This window comes from Pinus tabuliformis, chromosome 1_2, assembly GCF_031772625.1.
Source record: "Pinus tabuliformis cultivar Carrire ecotype Pingquan chromosome 1_2, CPIR1, whole genome shotgun sequence".
NCBI lineage: Eukaryota > Viridiplantae > Streptophyta > Pinopsida > Pinales > Pinaceae > Pinus > Pinus tabuliformis.
The window spans coordinates 922374038-922390006 of NC_142298.1; the positions used below are offsets into that span (position 1 = coordinate 922374038).

Genomic DNA, 15969 nt, shown 5'->3' on the forward strand with positions numbered 1-15969 from the left:
TCTAAACTTTAGCAGCCTCTTGTTCTTTTTTCGTTTTCTGGTTTCCGATCTGCAGAACTGGAGTTTCATGATGAGTTGAACTGAGTATTTGTTTTTGGTGAAATTGGTCAGCAAGGCAAAGGAATCCAAGAGCACATTGTCTTGATTTATGGACTTGGGCATGGAGCATGGTGTTGGTATAAAATTATTACTCTGCTTAAGCAGAAGGGGCACAAAGTGACTGCTTTGGATCTCACCTGCGATGGGATAAACAAGGCAGTCCCTACAAATGAAATCAATTCAATTACACACTATGCAAAGCCACTGCTAGATTATATCAGCAACCACGGGAATGATGAGAAGGTAAAATGGATTCTCTGGAACTTAACAATAATTGGTAGGATTAAGAACAATAATTGTATAACTACTAGATCAAAGCTGATGACAGATGGCATGACTAAGGATGTCCCATGCAAGTTATGAATGTTACATGTTTTCAGGATGCTTCTCATTATTATTCTTAATGAGCCTTTATATAAAAGTTATGGCCTTCTTAGAGATGGCAAAGATCAGGGATTAGCCATGGGTAGAATTTGGGAACATTCTCAAATCTAGCGGATATGGGTGAGGCTAAACAAGTAATTTCACTCCTATCTATCAAATTTTCAAATATTCTTGAAATTCCCAATTAAATTAAGTTCAGCTCCAACATAAATCCTCTTTTATTGTTAAATTCATATGTTATATTGTGGAGGTCTAGGTTTCACCAGATCATAACTGAAATTCAAGTAGCATTTTTGTTCCCTCGTTACACTGAGGTGTTACTGGATTGGAATAAGCAACCCTTCAAGTTCGGGCCTGGGGATTGACATGGGCTAAAAGGGTTTATACTTACCATTTAGAAGACTTGGGATAGATGACCTTAGATAAGACCTTTTAGACCTGGTTCATGAGATTGTAAGAATAGTTGAAACCTTCTGTTATACATTAATTAAATTTTGGAGAGCACTGAGCTTCGTCATAATCTCATTCCTAATTTTCTTAAGACCTTTGAACGGCATTGACTTCTTTGCATAAAATGTATGGTAGGTGACTCTTGTAGGTCACAGCTTGGGTGGATGCCCATTGTCTTATGTGATGGAGATGTATCCAACCAAGATCTCCAAGGAAAGTTTTGTGTCTGCATTTACTCCTCGCAGCAATCAGAGCTTCCTTAGCTCTACTAACCCAGAGGTGTGTTTCCAATTTTCTTTCTTTTCAACCTACCACTTTATTACCAAAAGATTCGAGTAGGGTTGTGTGCTTTTTGAAGATGCATATAATGTCGAGCGATGCAAACCTTGGGAACTTGAGTTACAATATAGAAAAGGTGATGGTGTTGCAATGGAGTAGGACTGTTGGTGCCTTTGGTGTCATTATGCTCCTTGCTTTTCATGTACAAGTAATCCAATCTCTAAACTTTAATAGCCTCTTGTTCTTTTTTCGTTTTTTGGTTTCCCGATCTGCAAAACTGGAGTTTCATGATGAGTTGAACTAAGTATTTGTTTTTGGTGAAATTGGTTAGCAAGGCGAAGGAAGCCAAGAGCACATTGTGTTGATTTATGGACTTGCACATGGAGCATGGTGTTGGTATAAAATTATTACTCTTCTTAAGCAGAAGGGGCACAAAGTGACTGCTTTGGATCTCACCTCCAATGGGATAAACAGGGCAGCCCCTACAAATGAAATCAATTCAATTACACACTATGAAAAGCCACTGCTAGATTATATCAGCAACCTCAGGAATGATGAGAAGGTAAATGGATTCTCTGGAACTTAGCAATAATTGGTAGGATCAAGAACAATAATTGTATAACTACTAGATCAAAGTTGATGAGAGATGACATGACTAAGGATGTCCCATGCAAGTTATGAATGTTACATGTTTTCAAGATGCTTCTCATTGTTATTCTTAATGAGCCTTTATATAAAAGATATGGCCTTCTCAGAGATGGCAAAGATCAGGGTTAGCCATGGGTAGAATTTGGGAACATTCTCAAATCTAGCGGATATGGGTGAGGCTAAAAAAGTAACTTCACTCCTATCTATCAAATTTTCAAATATTCTTGAAATTCCCAATTAAATTAAGTTCAACTCCAACATAAATCCTATTTTATTGTTAAATTCCTATGTTATACTGTGGAGGTCTAGGTTTCACCAGATCATAACTGAAATTCAAGTAGCATTTCTATTCTCTCGTTACACTGAGGTGTTACTGGATTAGAATAAGCAACCCTTCAAGGTCGGGCATGTGGATTGACATGGGCTAAAAGGGTTTATACTTACCATTTAGAAGACTTGGGATAGATGACCTTAGATAAGACCTTTTAGACGTGGTTCATGAGATTATAAAAATAGTTGAAACCTTCTGTTATACATTAATTAACTTTTGGAGAGCATTGAGCTTCATCATGCTCTCATTCCTCATTTTCTTATGACCTTTGCAGGGCATTGACTTCTTTGCATAAAATGTATGGCAGGTGACTCTTGTAGGTCACAGCTTGGGTGGATGCCCATTGTCTTATGTGACGGAGATGTATCCAACCAAGATCTCCAAGGCAATTTTCGTGTCTGCATTTACTCCTCATAACAATCAAAGCTTCCTTAGCTCTGCTAACCCAAAGGTGTGTTGCCAATTTTCTTTCTTTTCAACCTGCCACTTTATTACCAAAAGATTCGAGTAGGATTGTGTACTTTTTAACTTAGAAGAACACGTTTCACTTTGCGGGTCACCGTGATTAACTCCGGAGAAGTCATCAACGCCCCTACAATGGGCCTAGGAGCCTTCTGGTATGACGAATAAACGATGCTCCTTCAAAAGAATTACAACAAATAATAAAACAAAAAACAAAAAAAATTACAAAGATTATATACCTTCACCGGAGGAAAAGATTCATAAAGATTATATCAATGGTTGCTTCTAAGCTTGTCTTAGTGTTGGGCATTCACATTTTTTCCATCTTCCTCCTATCTCCTCTAACAACCATAGAAGTGGCGATGGGGACAATGGCGGTAATCTTAGTGTTGGGCATTTGCATTTTTTCCGTCTTCCTCCTATCTCCGCTAACAACCATAGAAGCGGCAATGGGGGAAATGGCGGTGCCATCACTCGGTAAAATATAACAAATCCAATTTGAAACAAAAAATATAAAAACAAAATCCGAACAAATTCCAGTTACACAATAAAAATAAAAAGTAATATAATAGTGTGTTACTAATCCGTGAAATTGTCTGATGTGGGTGTGGTTTTAGGGATTAGCAAGGGTCACAATGAGAGCGTTGTTGGTGTTACGTTGGTGTTGCACCAGACCATGCGGAGAGGCTATCGTGCTACAAATGGTGTATCGAGGGAGTTACATGTCTGCAAGTTGACTGTCACCATGAGGACAGTTTGGTTAATGAATAGGAGCTACCACCCAAAGAGGTAGTACATTCAGACCCTACACAGAGGGTAGTTACAGAGCCCTCTTGGTAAGGGTAAGAGTGAAAATGGAGGTCGCACAGAACGGGAGAGACAGACCGTTACCCTCTCTTCTTTTTCAATTTTCACAAGAACTGCCAAGAGTTTCTTAAGAGCTCCTAGAACTGGTAGATTCCCCATAGTAAAAAGAAGATACAAGAGCAATTTCTTCGCAAATTGCACAGGCCACTTCTTCAGTGCTCGCTGGGGCAACCTAGTGAGAAATCGAATGGATCCAAACTTAATAAAGGTCAGAGTCTTCCATAAGGAAATGAGGTTGTGTGTAATGGTAGACCGAGATAATGGTGTAGTACAACCCCTGTAGCAAGTGCCCTCCGTTTATGTAGATATTTGAATTCTCCGGCTACTCGAAGTTGAAAGGGGTTAACTCTTGATAGACAAGCTTTAGCAGCTTGTATACATAGCCTCTAAACTTTCATATCAAAGCAATGAAAGTGAGCAAGAGCCACTCTCTACCGTTATAGATTTGCGCCTGAGGGAGGAAGGGAGTTATATAGTTTTTGCCGTAACTATTAGGGTCGGTTGTATACAGTGTCCCGCCATTTTGTCTCAACTACTTAGTATTAATATGATGGTGTACAAAACTTCAATCGTCTAACATTTGATCGGAGGGTACAAATCGGTACAGAGTGGCAGTTGGGGCAATTGATTTCAAAGGGGAATGCTTTACGGCGTAAAAAAAAAGCCACTCTGAACAATAATATTTAAGTCTTAATTTTAAGTAAAGAAATGATGTGAGGGTACACGTTCACTTCCATTTTTAATTAAATTGAGGAAATCAAATAAGTACATTGAGAAAATCAAAGTGTAATACACCAATTGGGAGGAACGAAATGTGTTAGGGTAATAAATCAAATCAAATTATTGAATAGAGAAAAATTAAAGTATGATATATTATTTTGAAAAATGAAATGTTTTACTTTAACTAGGATGCATAGCTAGCGTTCTCTGCTGCTTAGTTTAATTATTGAATTTTGAAATATGTGAACCAAGTATTATTTCATGTTCTTCATCATTAATGTAAATTTATATATGCTTAGCATGTTCTCCCATGTGCAACTTTATTATTTATTTGCAAATATAATTGGAAATTTGTATTTGATGATTCTTTGTTAAAAAGAAGCACATCAATGTATTTTTTTAATACTATACTCATAATTGTTTTATAATTTGATGCTTATTGAAAAGTTACAAGCTAAAATTTACGTGAAATTTAATTAAAACAAATGTTATATAGTGCCTAGTACCTGTTTCTTAGTTTAAATATAACTAAATTAAAGTAAAAACATTGAATTCATGTTAGTGTTAAAATTTAGAATTTAGTCAATTTAGGTTTTACTAATGGCTTAGCTAAATTAAAGTAAAAACATTGAATTCATGTTAGTGTTAAAATTTAAAATTTAGTCAATTTAGGTTTTACTAATGGCTTAGTCTAACTTATAGACGAAAAATCCTTTTTCACTGGAATTCACCAAAATCTAGTAATAAAATTTCAAGATTTGTTGTTTTTTAAAATACATTTTTGAATGCATAAATCTATTCAGCGCCCTGAAAACCCTAGGCACTCCAATTATGGAGGTTAAACAATTTGAACTCGAGTTTTTAAAAAGAATTGTTGGATTTTGATTAAAATTAACCATCCTTAAAAATAAAAAAAAGTCATTTCATCTATAAGTTAGACTAGGCCTTTACTAATTGGTAAATTGAGATATTTTGTTAATTGTAATACTTCATTGTGATAGTGGAGAATCTAATCCTACTCAACCACAATAATAGTCTTATTAGTCCATCACATAATATAAAAATCTATTTCCATGGACATTTTCAATAGCTATAATTGAGGATCAAGGTTCCAACTTCCATTTTTATATTTACCACTATGTTCAATGAAAAGAGAGGTGGGTTTAAGAATTGTTGCATATGGCAATAATGATAAGTCCTCATGAATTGAATTATTATAGATATGATTTCTCTGAGCGTCAAGGAAATATTTTCTTTTTTTTTTTCCTTTTTTAATAACAATTTGGTACTATTAAGGCAAAAGAAATCATTATAATAATAGTATATTATATTAATAATTTGTATAAAAAAATTATATATATATATATATATATATATATATATAAGTTTAAAAAAAATAGTTTTAAATTAGTATGCTTATTTTATTGTTCAAATTTTAATTTTTTAGAAATATGATCTTGGTTATAGTTTTTGCCAATTTCCATAGTAATGATCGTTGATTTGGATGGCTACGATTGAGAGATAAAGAGCCCATACCCACAGAAGATGCCCATACAATCCAATGGCCGTTATTTTTCGAGCAACTTGAACTATTTAACTTGGACCTAGTTCTACCACTTCATAGACCAACTATATAGCCAACATTATAGGGAACCATGCAGCCGCCCACAAAAGCACCCTTAATAATCTGAAAATCAACATAAAAATAATTTTTTTTAATTCAAAATTAAAAAACAAAAAAAATTAATATAATAAGAAAATCCATTTTTTTATTAGAGATAATAAAAAATATTAATTTTAAATATTGAATAATTAATAAAATCAAATAAATGTTGTAATGAAATCAAATAAAATAATCCTATAAATGGTTGCCAACTACAATTTCATGGGCTGTACTAAGAAATCATCCGAGAATATTCGTCGAAAACCGGAGGTTAGTGAGTGGATGGTAGTTCTTTAATTAAATTTGTCCTAAATGTACAAGTGCAATCTCAATACTAATATAATATAATACTAATGACTAAATAGTACGGGTGGGTATTAATGCAGAGTAATTATTAGAAAATAAGATTATAACCAATAAAATAAAAGAAAATATAATAAAAATTTTAAGAAATTAAATATTTTTATTTTTATAATGTTAATTTTACCAATTGCTATTTGACGAGTATAGTTTCCCATGTGCAATGATATTTAATTTTGAGATTATTCGGATGCCCACATTTGTGTCCACGTGTCCATAAATTTGACACGTCGCATCACAAATGCCAGGTGCCAAATTATTAAACCAGACGCGTGTGTTGCGTGTTATGTGAAGATCACTCTGGATCTGATAAGGACGGACCTTCACTTTGTCTGATATAGATTTTGAGAACCAGAAGTTTAGAATTCGTTCAGAAGTGCTAGTCTTGCCAAGTGCAGAAGGATTTAGTCAGAGTTTGTTTCTTAGCAGTAGAATGATTCAGATTGAACGCAGGTTGGTCGATGTTGAAAACTCGCCAGATGCTCATGTGAAGCTTACTCCCGGTATTCATATATACTCTGTTGCTCCTCTTTTCTATAATTTTTTATGTAATTGTCAATAGATATGTTGTTGCCTGTGTGTATTTTTTCTTGTAGTTGAGATGCGCAGAGATCATTGAATATTTTTTATACGAGAGGCTTGGTAGTTGAGATGCACAGAGATCATTGAATATTTGTATATAAGATTGCAGTGTTTGTAGCATTGAATGCAATCAAGATTGATATTGTCTAACAAAGATCTCGCTATAATAGTATTCATATATATATAATAGTAAGGTTTTAAATTCTACTGAACTTGAATATGAAGAAAGCCAACCCTTTGCTAGATGGAAGCTACCTTCAATTAATGCTTCAGAAGTCTATGCAGATCTATCTGCGTCCATTTAATTGCCGCTACTAGGATAAGTATAAAGGAATCTATCAGTTAGATTCAAGAAAATTCTGACTATATACAATCTATTCCTTTACTTAACCCCAAACAATTGCACGCTGAGGCTAAGCGTCTAGAAACCCAGTACCTTCATTTGGGTTGTATCAGAATTGGAATACATGCATTAACACATTAGGGTTTGAATACTTTTGTGTTAGCTACTGTCTGAGATCTTACACATAACAAATATACAGATTCATTGATAGGAGGGATAGTTGCACCTCTTTCAAATGGTCCAGTTTATTTTGATTGCTATCCAAATTTTTAAGTTTATGTCTTTGATGAAACTATTGAGAGCATTGGAGCCAGTAACGTCTGGTTCGCCGGGTCAGTACTCATTTTTCCATCACTCTATATAAAATGGATCCAATTAGAAAGTCTGTTTCATATCGTGATATCGAAGAGCAAGAGTCCTCTGCTCAAGAAAATCCCCTTCGAGATATGTTCGCTATTGCATCTAGTAAGGTTTTAAATTCTGCTGAACTTGAATATGAAGAAAGCCAACCCTCTGCTAGATGGCAGCTACCTTCAATTAATGCTTCAGAAGTCTATGCAGATCTATCTGCCTTCCATTTAATTGCCGCTACTAGGATAAGTATAAAGGAATCTATCAGTCAGATTCAGGAAAATTCTGACTGTGTACAATCTATTCCTTTACTTAACCCCAAACAATTACAGGCTGAGGCTAAGCGTCTAAAAACCCAGTACCTTCATTTGGGTTGTATCAGAATTGGAATACATGCATTAACACATCAGGGTTTGAATACTTTTGTGTTCACAGCTGTCCGAGATCTTACACATAACAAATATATAGATTCATTGATAGGAGGGATAGTTGCACCTCTTTCAAATGGTCTAGTTTATTTTGATTGCTATCCAAATTTTTCAGTTTATGTCTTTGATGAAACTATTGAGAGCATTCTCCAGCTCCAAATCCAGACAACTGGATTTGATATGAATAAGAAAAGACATAATATAGCAATCCAAACCAGAGGTTGCTTCAGGCACACAAATACCCTGTATCCTGCTGTTATGCATGCCCCAGTAAAGATTCTAAAGCTAATGTTGTGGTGTTAACAAACTCTAGAAATCAAAAAATAGAACACCAAACAATCAGGTGGGAAGATTTGACATTCCCTGAACACTGGGTGGTTTCAAACCCTAGGCCTCCGTCAGTCAAGAAAATTACTTCTGCAGATATCAGAGAAGAGTCCTCCTCTGTCGTCTTATCTTTTCCCCGTAGATCTACTATAGACAGAAAGAGGATAGATCAAATGTGCAGGAGTTCACCATTATACAGAAATCCTGAACTTGTTGACACTGCTTGCACAAGTTCTCTTGTAAATACTTGCAAACATATTTCATTGTTTGAATTAGCCCAGATGGTAAATTTCTCTTCCCTAGAAGTTAAATGCCCAGAGTGTCAGTATCCTGTTATCTTAAGCCAACTTGCAAATTTGGTAATCCATGAGAATCATCATCCTAGGATTGGTGAAGCCCCACCTACAACTTCTGTCAATCCATGTCCTAATCCTAAGTGCTCAAAAATTCCATTTCCTCATGAGTCAGAGCATGTTTTGATGATGCATGAGATTCCTATTTTGGAAAATGAAGATCCGAGGTTAACCCAAATGTTTTTAGTAATGAGACCAGCTAAACCAAGATATGGTCTTGGTTATCTTGAGCAAGCTAATGGCCTTATACCAGATTGTTGATTTGGTTCTGTTCTGGATGACTGCAAAAAGCCAGCAGTCATGGAGATGCACAAATTCTTTACTTTAATGGATGGATGTCTGAAAAATAGAGTCCCTGCCAAATGGATGAAAGCCATGTTGAATTGGGATCTTTTTACAAATCCTAAAGCAGAATAATTTGGTTTCACTGATTCTATCTCTGAGAAAATAAAATTGTCTCAAGAATGGTAAAAAACACATGAACTGTACTAACACATGGATCTCATTCTATGTTTGGTTAGAAAAGAGAAAGCAACAAATGATTTTAATGACTGATGCATCCACTTCATCTCAACATTCTTGGATAGCACTAGATGGTCTTAAAGTTGAAACACCTACAACTTTTCCTCCATACAAAGGCATAGTGCTTGGAGAAGGACAAAATTCTGCCAAAGCAATACCATTAGTATTAAAGGATGACAGTGCATCTGGTACTGATGGTAGAATACATAAAACTTCTGAACAGCTGAATTGGACAAACACAGCTGTGAAGGGTCTTGAGATGAACATGGCCAAATCCAAAGAGGTCAAAGAACAATTTGATACTGTCCAAGTTTCTTTAAATTCTGTAAATAATTCCTTGAATAATGTTCAAAATTCTACTTCAGTAATTAGAGGATATGTTAGAGAATCTCTAATAAAGCTAGAGAATGTTGAAGACAAAATGGTGGAACATATTGGTTCTACATCTGGACAAATAAATGAACTGGTATAGAAGTTTAATAAATTATCTATATCCAAAACAGAAAAACCAGTGCCTTCTTCTTTTTTGCATAAAGCAAGTGTCCGTATTCAGGATCCTGTCAAGCCAGTCGACAGGTTTCCTTTTCTATTCCCCAAAGAAATTGCATCCCAAGAACCAGAAAAAGTTGAGACTTCAAGTGAACATATTTCTATAGCAAGTCTATTTAAGGAAGAGGAAAAAGAGCCAGAAGTTATGCCTATATATGAGCCTTTGGAAAGTCAGTATAGCAGGTATTCAACACCTGATATCAGAGGAAAAGGCAAACTGCCTGAAACCCACACTTTCTTCCCTGATTCTCATAGGGAATGGACTATAGATAACCTCAGTGTTGGCTAGATAAGACAAATGGTAGACATGATGTTTACAGAATATAAACTTATGTGTCTAAGAGGAAAAATTGAGGTAGAAGCCTGCAAAACAATTATCCAATGTTTCACAAGCACACTATCAAAATGGTGGGAAACAGAATCCTCTCCTGCTTTAATTAAACAGATGGAAGAACAGCTGCTCAAAGACAAGCAAGGAAATATAATTCATAATTCATATGGGATGGTACAAAACAACATGATTGGAGCCTTGACTTCCATGATTGTTGAGCACTAGTGTGGTTCTGAGGCAGAAATAGCCGATAAACATGAGATTATTTTAATGAATCTCAAGTGCAATAAAATATCCCAATATGAAGACTTCCATCGAGATTGGATGCAGAGAATCTATGAAGTCAAAGACTCAAAGAATTTGTTATGGAAGCAAGTCTATCTTGCAGCACTTCCTTCTAGGTTTGTTGACTATCTCAGACTACAAGAGTTTTTTCAAATGCCTTTTGAGTCTTACACATGGGGACAAATATATTCAATTATTACTAAAGCTCTGGTTGGTCTGTGCACAAGCTCGAAAGTCAATAAGTCTCTAGAAAAGTTTTCCAGGTTCCCTGACAGCGAATCATTGTGCAGCAAGTATGGGTTATCTCTTGATGATCCATTAGTAAAAAGGAGAAAATTCAAGAAATGAGCCAAGAAAGAAAAGAATTTATCAACCAGAAAAGACTTTAAGAAGAAAGGCCGATCTTTTTGACATCATAAAAGGAAGGGATATTACAAAAATTTCCCTAAGACACATTATTATAAACCATCTGACATTCACTTGCATAGTGCCAAGCAAGAAATATGGAATAAATTGACATGTTGGTTGTGTGGCAAAAATGGACATACTGCAAATAATTGTCCAATAGGTGAAGAATCAAAAAGAAATCGAGGCAAGAAAGCTCAGCCTCAAAATCAAAAATTAAAAACTCCAAAAACAGAGGCTCAGTATCTTTGCATGAGATGTGAGTCTAGAAATCATAAAACTGAGCATTGCCCCAATATGGTGATCAAAGAACACCCCCAAATTCAGCGGCAACAGTTGCTTGACTCATCCGGTGAAAGTTCTAATTCTAGTTCTGTCTATACTTCAGAAGAAGAAGTTGAAGAATTAAATTTTATGCAAATGCTTGTGATTGTTCAGATTCTGAAAATTGTAAATGTATTTTCTCCTCTGAATCTGAAATTTCTAATGATAAACTTCTGATGAAGATATATAGCCATAGAAATACAAAGAGAAAATTCTTATGGCACAGAAAGAAGAAGATGAGATAAAAATCTTGTCTCAAATAAGAGCTATGGAAGAAGGAGAAATGAAGAATCGCCTTATGGAAGCCTTCATGGACCAAATGAAATCTTCTAGCAGAAGTTCTTCAAAGAAGCCACTCTTCATTGACGCCTCTTATGAAAAGTGTTAGCGCTTGAAATTTCACCTCAGGCTGAGAAAGGTAAACTCCAAGGCAACATCAAACTACTTAGCCTCGTAGCTAGCCCTACGGGGCAGGAGAGGTCTCTCTCCGGTCTATCTCGGTGAGATCTTCAATGGATGAGATGACCAATAGGGTAACATTGATTTTAGGCTAGTAAACTGATCAAAAAGGTTGATTTGGTGTTTTTAGGGTTTTTGGTGGCAAATTGAGGGGATGGCAATTTTGGGTGCGGGGATTGGACACAGTTTCTGCAGGGGGTTCTTTGGGGCGAGGTAGGAGACAGTATTGATGCCTTTGATTGAGGTGGATGGTCAGGAATGACAGGTGAGGAGCTAAGGAGAGCAAACATTAACTTTGAATTCTCCTTAAACAGTAGAAAACATTGAAATTAAACAAACTTAAAAGCAGAGCATGACAGTCATGAATTCTTACTTTAACACTTCGTTTGCTTAATGTGCAGAAGGAAAAGAAAGGAAATGATTCACATAACACACTTACAAGAACATAGAGAAACACACCATCAATACATGTAACCACAAGAATCCCAAAAAGGACTGCAAAACCCTGGTCTTCCTTAGCCAAAAATTGCAGAGATACAGTGAATAATACAATGATAGTTTCTCCCTCAAGAGTCCAACCATGAAAATGAGCAAGAAAGTACATAATATAGATCATCTAACCTCTTTCCCTGCCTCCATGGGTCGAGCTCACTATCCTAGGAGCTGTTTCAACCACTTCTAAACTAAGCACTAGAAATTAGGCAGTCAAAACAACTTGCCTCTATAAGCTAGGAAACCAATTCATTCATTTAATTTTCACCTTTTTCATGAATGAATTTTCTAGAAGAGGTACATAAGAGTAAAAGTGTCAATAAAGTACAATAATTACATCAAATAAGGTAATAATCCACCCCAAAAAGTCAAACAGGGTCAAACTGCGTTTTTCTGAGCTGTACACTGAAATCTGGCAAAGTTTGCCTGACGGGTCGCGCGCCTCTGCCTGACGGGTCGCGCGCCTTTGGGACCACATTTGGGGCACTTCCAGGTGGCCAAATTGAGCAAGAGTAGGCTTGTTGGAAAGGTCTGTGAGTCTACTTTCCAAACCAACTAGAATTTCTGAATTTGGTGGTCATTTGCTCCTCCAAAATTGCAATCTCCCAAGACTGCTTTCTGCAACTCAAAAATGTGGCAGAAAGTCAAATTTTGCTTGTTTTTTGACTTTCTGGAGGCCCAAAACTTCATAAAATCTCAAGTCCATTGATGAGCATATGTAACTTCTCATGAAAAATCTGGAAATGCTGAGTTTTTGCAAAATGGAGTTGCCATGATGTAGGGTCGCGCGGGGGCGAGACCCGTTAATGGGGAAAAACCTGTAAATTGCCTGAAAAACCAAAATTTACCCAAAATGCTCAAAATTTCTTGGGATTTGTGCTGTGGCTAGGCTATTTAGTGCCTTGGTCCTTCAGTGAAGCCTCAGCCAAAATATGAAGGGGATCAGGCCTTTTTCTCCTCTTTTGTGCCTTAGCCAACCGCCTTTGGAACATCTTCATTTTTGCCTTGCACACATGCATTCTTGCCCAATAATGGTTCTTCATGTTCCTCAGCAATTTCTTCTCTTGGTTGGCCCTAGCCAACAGCTTCTCCAAGAGTGCATTTACCCGGATGAGCATAGACTCTTTCTCAGCGGGCAATAGATCACCGGGTCTTCTCCGGTTCAAAATGCGGTCACTACGAATCCTCCACAGCTCATCAAGAGCTTGTTCATCCTCCAATTGTTTGTTGCGCTGCTCAAGATATGTGATGGTCCATTGTGCCCCCTCTAATCTCCTCTGCAAGGCATCATTTTCAGCTCTAAGATGCTGAATGATCTCCTTTGACTCTCGGCTAGGAGAACTGACATCAAGATCAATAAGCTCTATATCCGGAACACCTGATGGTCCCTCATCAATCTTGGGCTGTTTGCCCCTCCCTGGTACCTGTGTTGCTGAAGAAAGCGAGGCCCCTTCCACCTGATGTGGAGATAACACTCGCTGAGCCGATGAAGAAGGCGAGACCCCTTCCACATGCTGTGGAGAAAGTACTCGCCGAGTTGCTGCAAATAAGGCCCTCTGGCCTCTCTGATAAGTAACCATAGGTGAGGAGCTGACATGTCTGGTGACGGGGATGTCATGCTGCTGTGATGGTCCTCCCTCCTCATGAATAGCCTCAGGGTGTGGTGGTGGTGGTGTGAAAAGCTCACGAGAGATGAACTCCTCCCATGAGATGCCCTGCTGAGCCAACTGATCTAATACCACTAGCTGAATCAAACCATAATGGTAAAGGCTCCTGTACTACTGTGGCGGGCTCTTCCTCTGCATCATGGACACCATCTTCTCAATGTTCTGATAGAAGAAAATAGGGATGTTCATCATCCTCACTCGGGTGAAGTGCATCAAGAGGCGAATATGGTATGAATATACCTGTGAAAATCTGCCCTCACAGGTAAAATAGAGCATGATGAGCCTCATGATGGGAGCATACTCACTCTTGAGAAATCTGAAGGGAAACACTCCTGTCAAGTGTCTCATGAGTGCTGGTCTAACAAAAGGCTCAAAATGAACACTGTCCAGCACCTTGCGCTTATTCCATACCTCTCCAACATTAGGTATCCCTGTGGCCTGTGCAATCACCTCAGGTGTCAATGTAAAGTCTACCTCGGCAAGGTTGACATGTCCATCATGCAAGTGTAAAACAAACAGGCGAGCCAACTCTCTGTGGTGCTGAATCCGAGAGATCCTCTCACAAAACTCATAGCAAGACATGTACTGGAAACATGAGACTGCCATAGGACAAGCTTGTAAATCTGTCAAAGAGGTGGGCTCCTCTCGCCTATGATGACCACCCTTTCCACCCTTATGAGGCCTCCTCTATATCTCAACCTCTGAAGCTGATGCCTGGTCATCACTCTGCTCATAGGTCTCGGTTTCTGACATTGTTTAAGGAGCAGAGTGGACAAAATGTACTGTTGTTTCTGCTTTGTAAAATGCTGATTTGTATGCTGTTTCAAGGGGGACAAGGAGCATGAAGGGAATGTTAGGGGAGGGACACCTTTAAAGGGAAAATGGGAATAAACATATAAAACAGGGATTTAAGGGAAAAACATTGCAAAAATCATTTCATATGCATCATTATATACATTGTTTACATGGGTAATGAGAGATAGGGTTAGGGCTTAATTTTTCATTTTTTAGGGAAGAGGGGTAGGGTTTGGATTTTTCTTTACAAATTTAAAAGAGAAATTTATATAGAAAAATAGGGAAAATGACATGGGAAATGGGGAAAATGATTATAAGGGGAATACCTTTCAAACAGCATAAAACCCTAGGCATATTTTACAAATTTAACATGCAGCAACATGGAGCTTTCTTGCACATGGAGATCCTTTAAAAATGCCATTAAGATTCCCATTGATCATAACAAGCAACCATTCTTAAGTTTGGAGAGCCTACCTTGGCAATTTGGCGATTTCGGAGGGTCCTTGGACAAATTTGCATTTGGTTTGGTAGGCAGGGCGCTGACGGGTCGCGCACCTCACCCAACGGGTCGCGCGCCTCTGACGGGTCGTGCCCGTTGAAGAATTACACTGCTGGAATGCTGCTGATGGGTCGCACGCCTCTAACGGGTCGCGCACCTGGTCTAATGGGTCGCGCGCCTGTCCAGCTCCCAAATTCACTCAATCTTTCACTCAATCACTCTTGCAAACAACTTGGATGCACAATGAGGGTCGATGGAGGGAGATTGGGCCTTTATAGCTTTGATTTGAAATAATTTCATGCCCAAACCCACTTTATAATGTTTCTCTTTGACACTTTAATGTTTCTCTTTGACACTTTATAAAATTGACTATTTTGGTTTCCTTTATCCTGAAATTGACTCATTTAATGCTTTGCTTGATATTTTTTTATAGGGACATCATCTGAGGGATCTTGGCAAGGGAGCCAGGGTTTCATACTGTACCTGGAAGCTTTTTAAAAATTTCATCACTTTTTACAAAAATTTGAAAAATGACCTTGGCTTTAAAACAGAGTTTTTAAATCCAAGGTGAAAATTTACTGTACAAGATAGAAGTTTGTGAAGAAACACCTTTAAATCATCCCTCTGGCTTACTGAGCACTTATTGACCTTCAGTGACCTTGTAAACAATCTTCACCAAAACCCTAGACCTAGGAATTTGACCTCACAAGCCAAGACAAGTTTAAAAGTGACTAAGGCCTTAAATGACTTGATCCAGCAATGCCACAAAGCACCAGCTCCTCCATCAGGGTCATGCCTAATGGGATGCGACACTCACCTACTAATGCAAATGGAGCTTTGATCACTGATCAGGGCGCACCACTCTAACTTGGCTCCAATGGGGATGGTAGCTCCTTGGAGGTACCAAGAACGACCTCTAGCCTGCCTTATCATCATTGGGCAATCCACATGTGCCCATTCAACTCTTTGACCATTGACTTTCTGACACAAACCG

The 15969-nt window shown here is 37.6% G+C and overlaps 1 protein-coding gene across 1 annotated transcript; it reads left to right on the plus strand.

Annotated features, from left to right (window-relative positions):
- Window positions 1-1351: 1351 nt before the first annotated feature.
- LOC149208959 (putative inactive methylesterase 20) lies at window positions 1352-3390 on the plus strand. The gene is made up of 4 exons (XM_089398471.1): window positions 1352-1420; window positions 1544-1774; window positions 2499-2642; window positions 3271-3390. The coding sequence occupies exons 1-4, from the start codon at window positions 1352-1354 to the stop codon at window positions 3388-3390; spliced, it is 564 nt and encodes a 187-aa protein (XP_089254597.1).
- Window positions 3391-15969: the final 12579 nt, after the last annotated feature.

Bases quoted from the DNA above. Each gene is read 5' to 3' on its own strand.
- LOC149208959 (XM_089398471.1), top strand. From the start codon at position 1,352: ATGGTGTTGCAATGGAGTAGGACTGTTGGTGCCTTTGGTGTCATTATG. The intron at 1,421-1,543 runs GTAATCCAATCT...GAAATTGGTTAG, and splicing joins TCCTTGCTTTTCATGTACAA to CAAGGCGAAGGAAGCCAAGA. The intron at 1,775-2,498 runs GTAAATGGATTC...AATGTATGGCAG, and splicing joins ACCTCAGGAATGATGAGAAG to GTGACTCTTGTAGGTCACAG.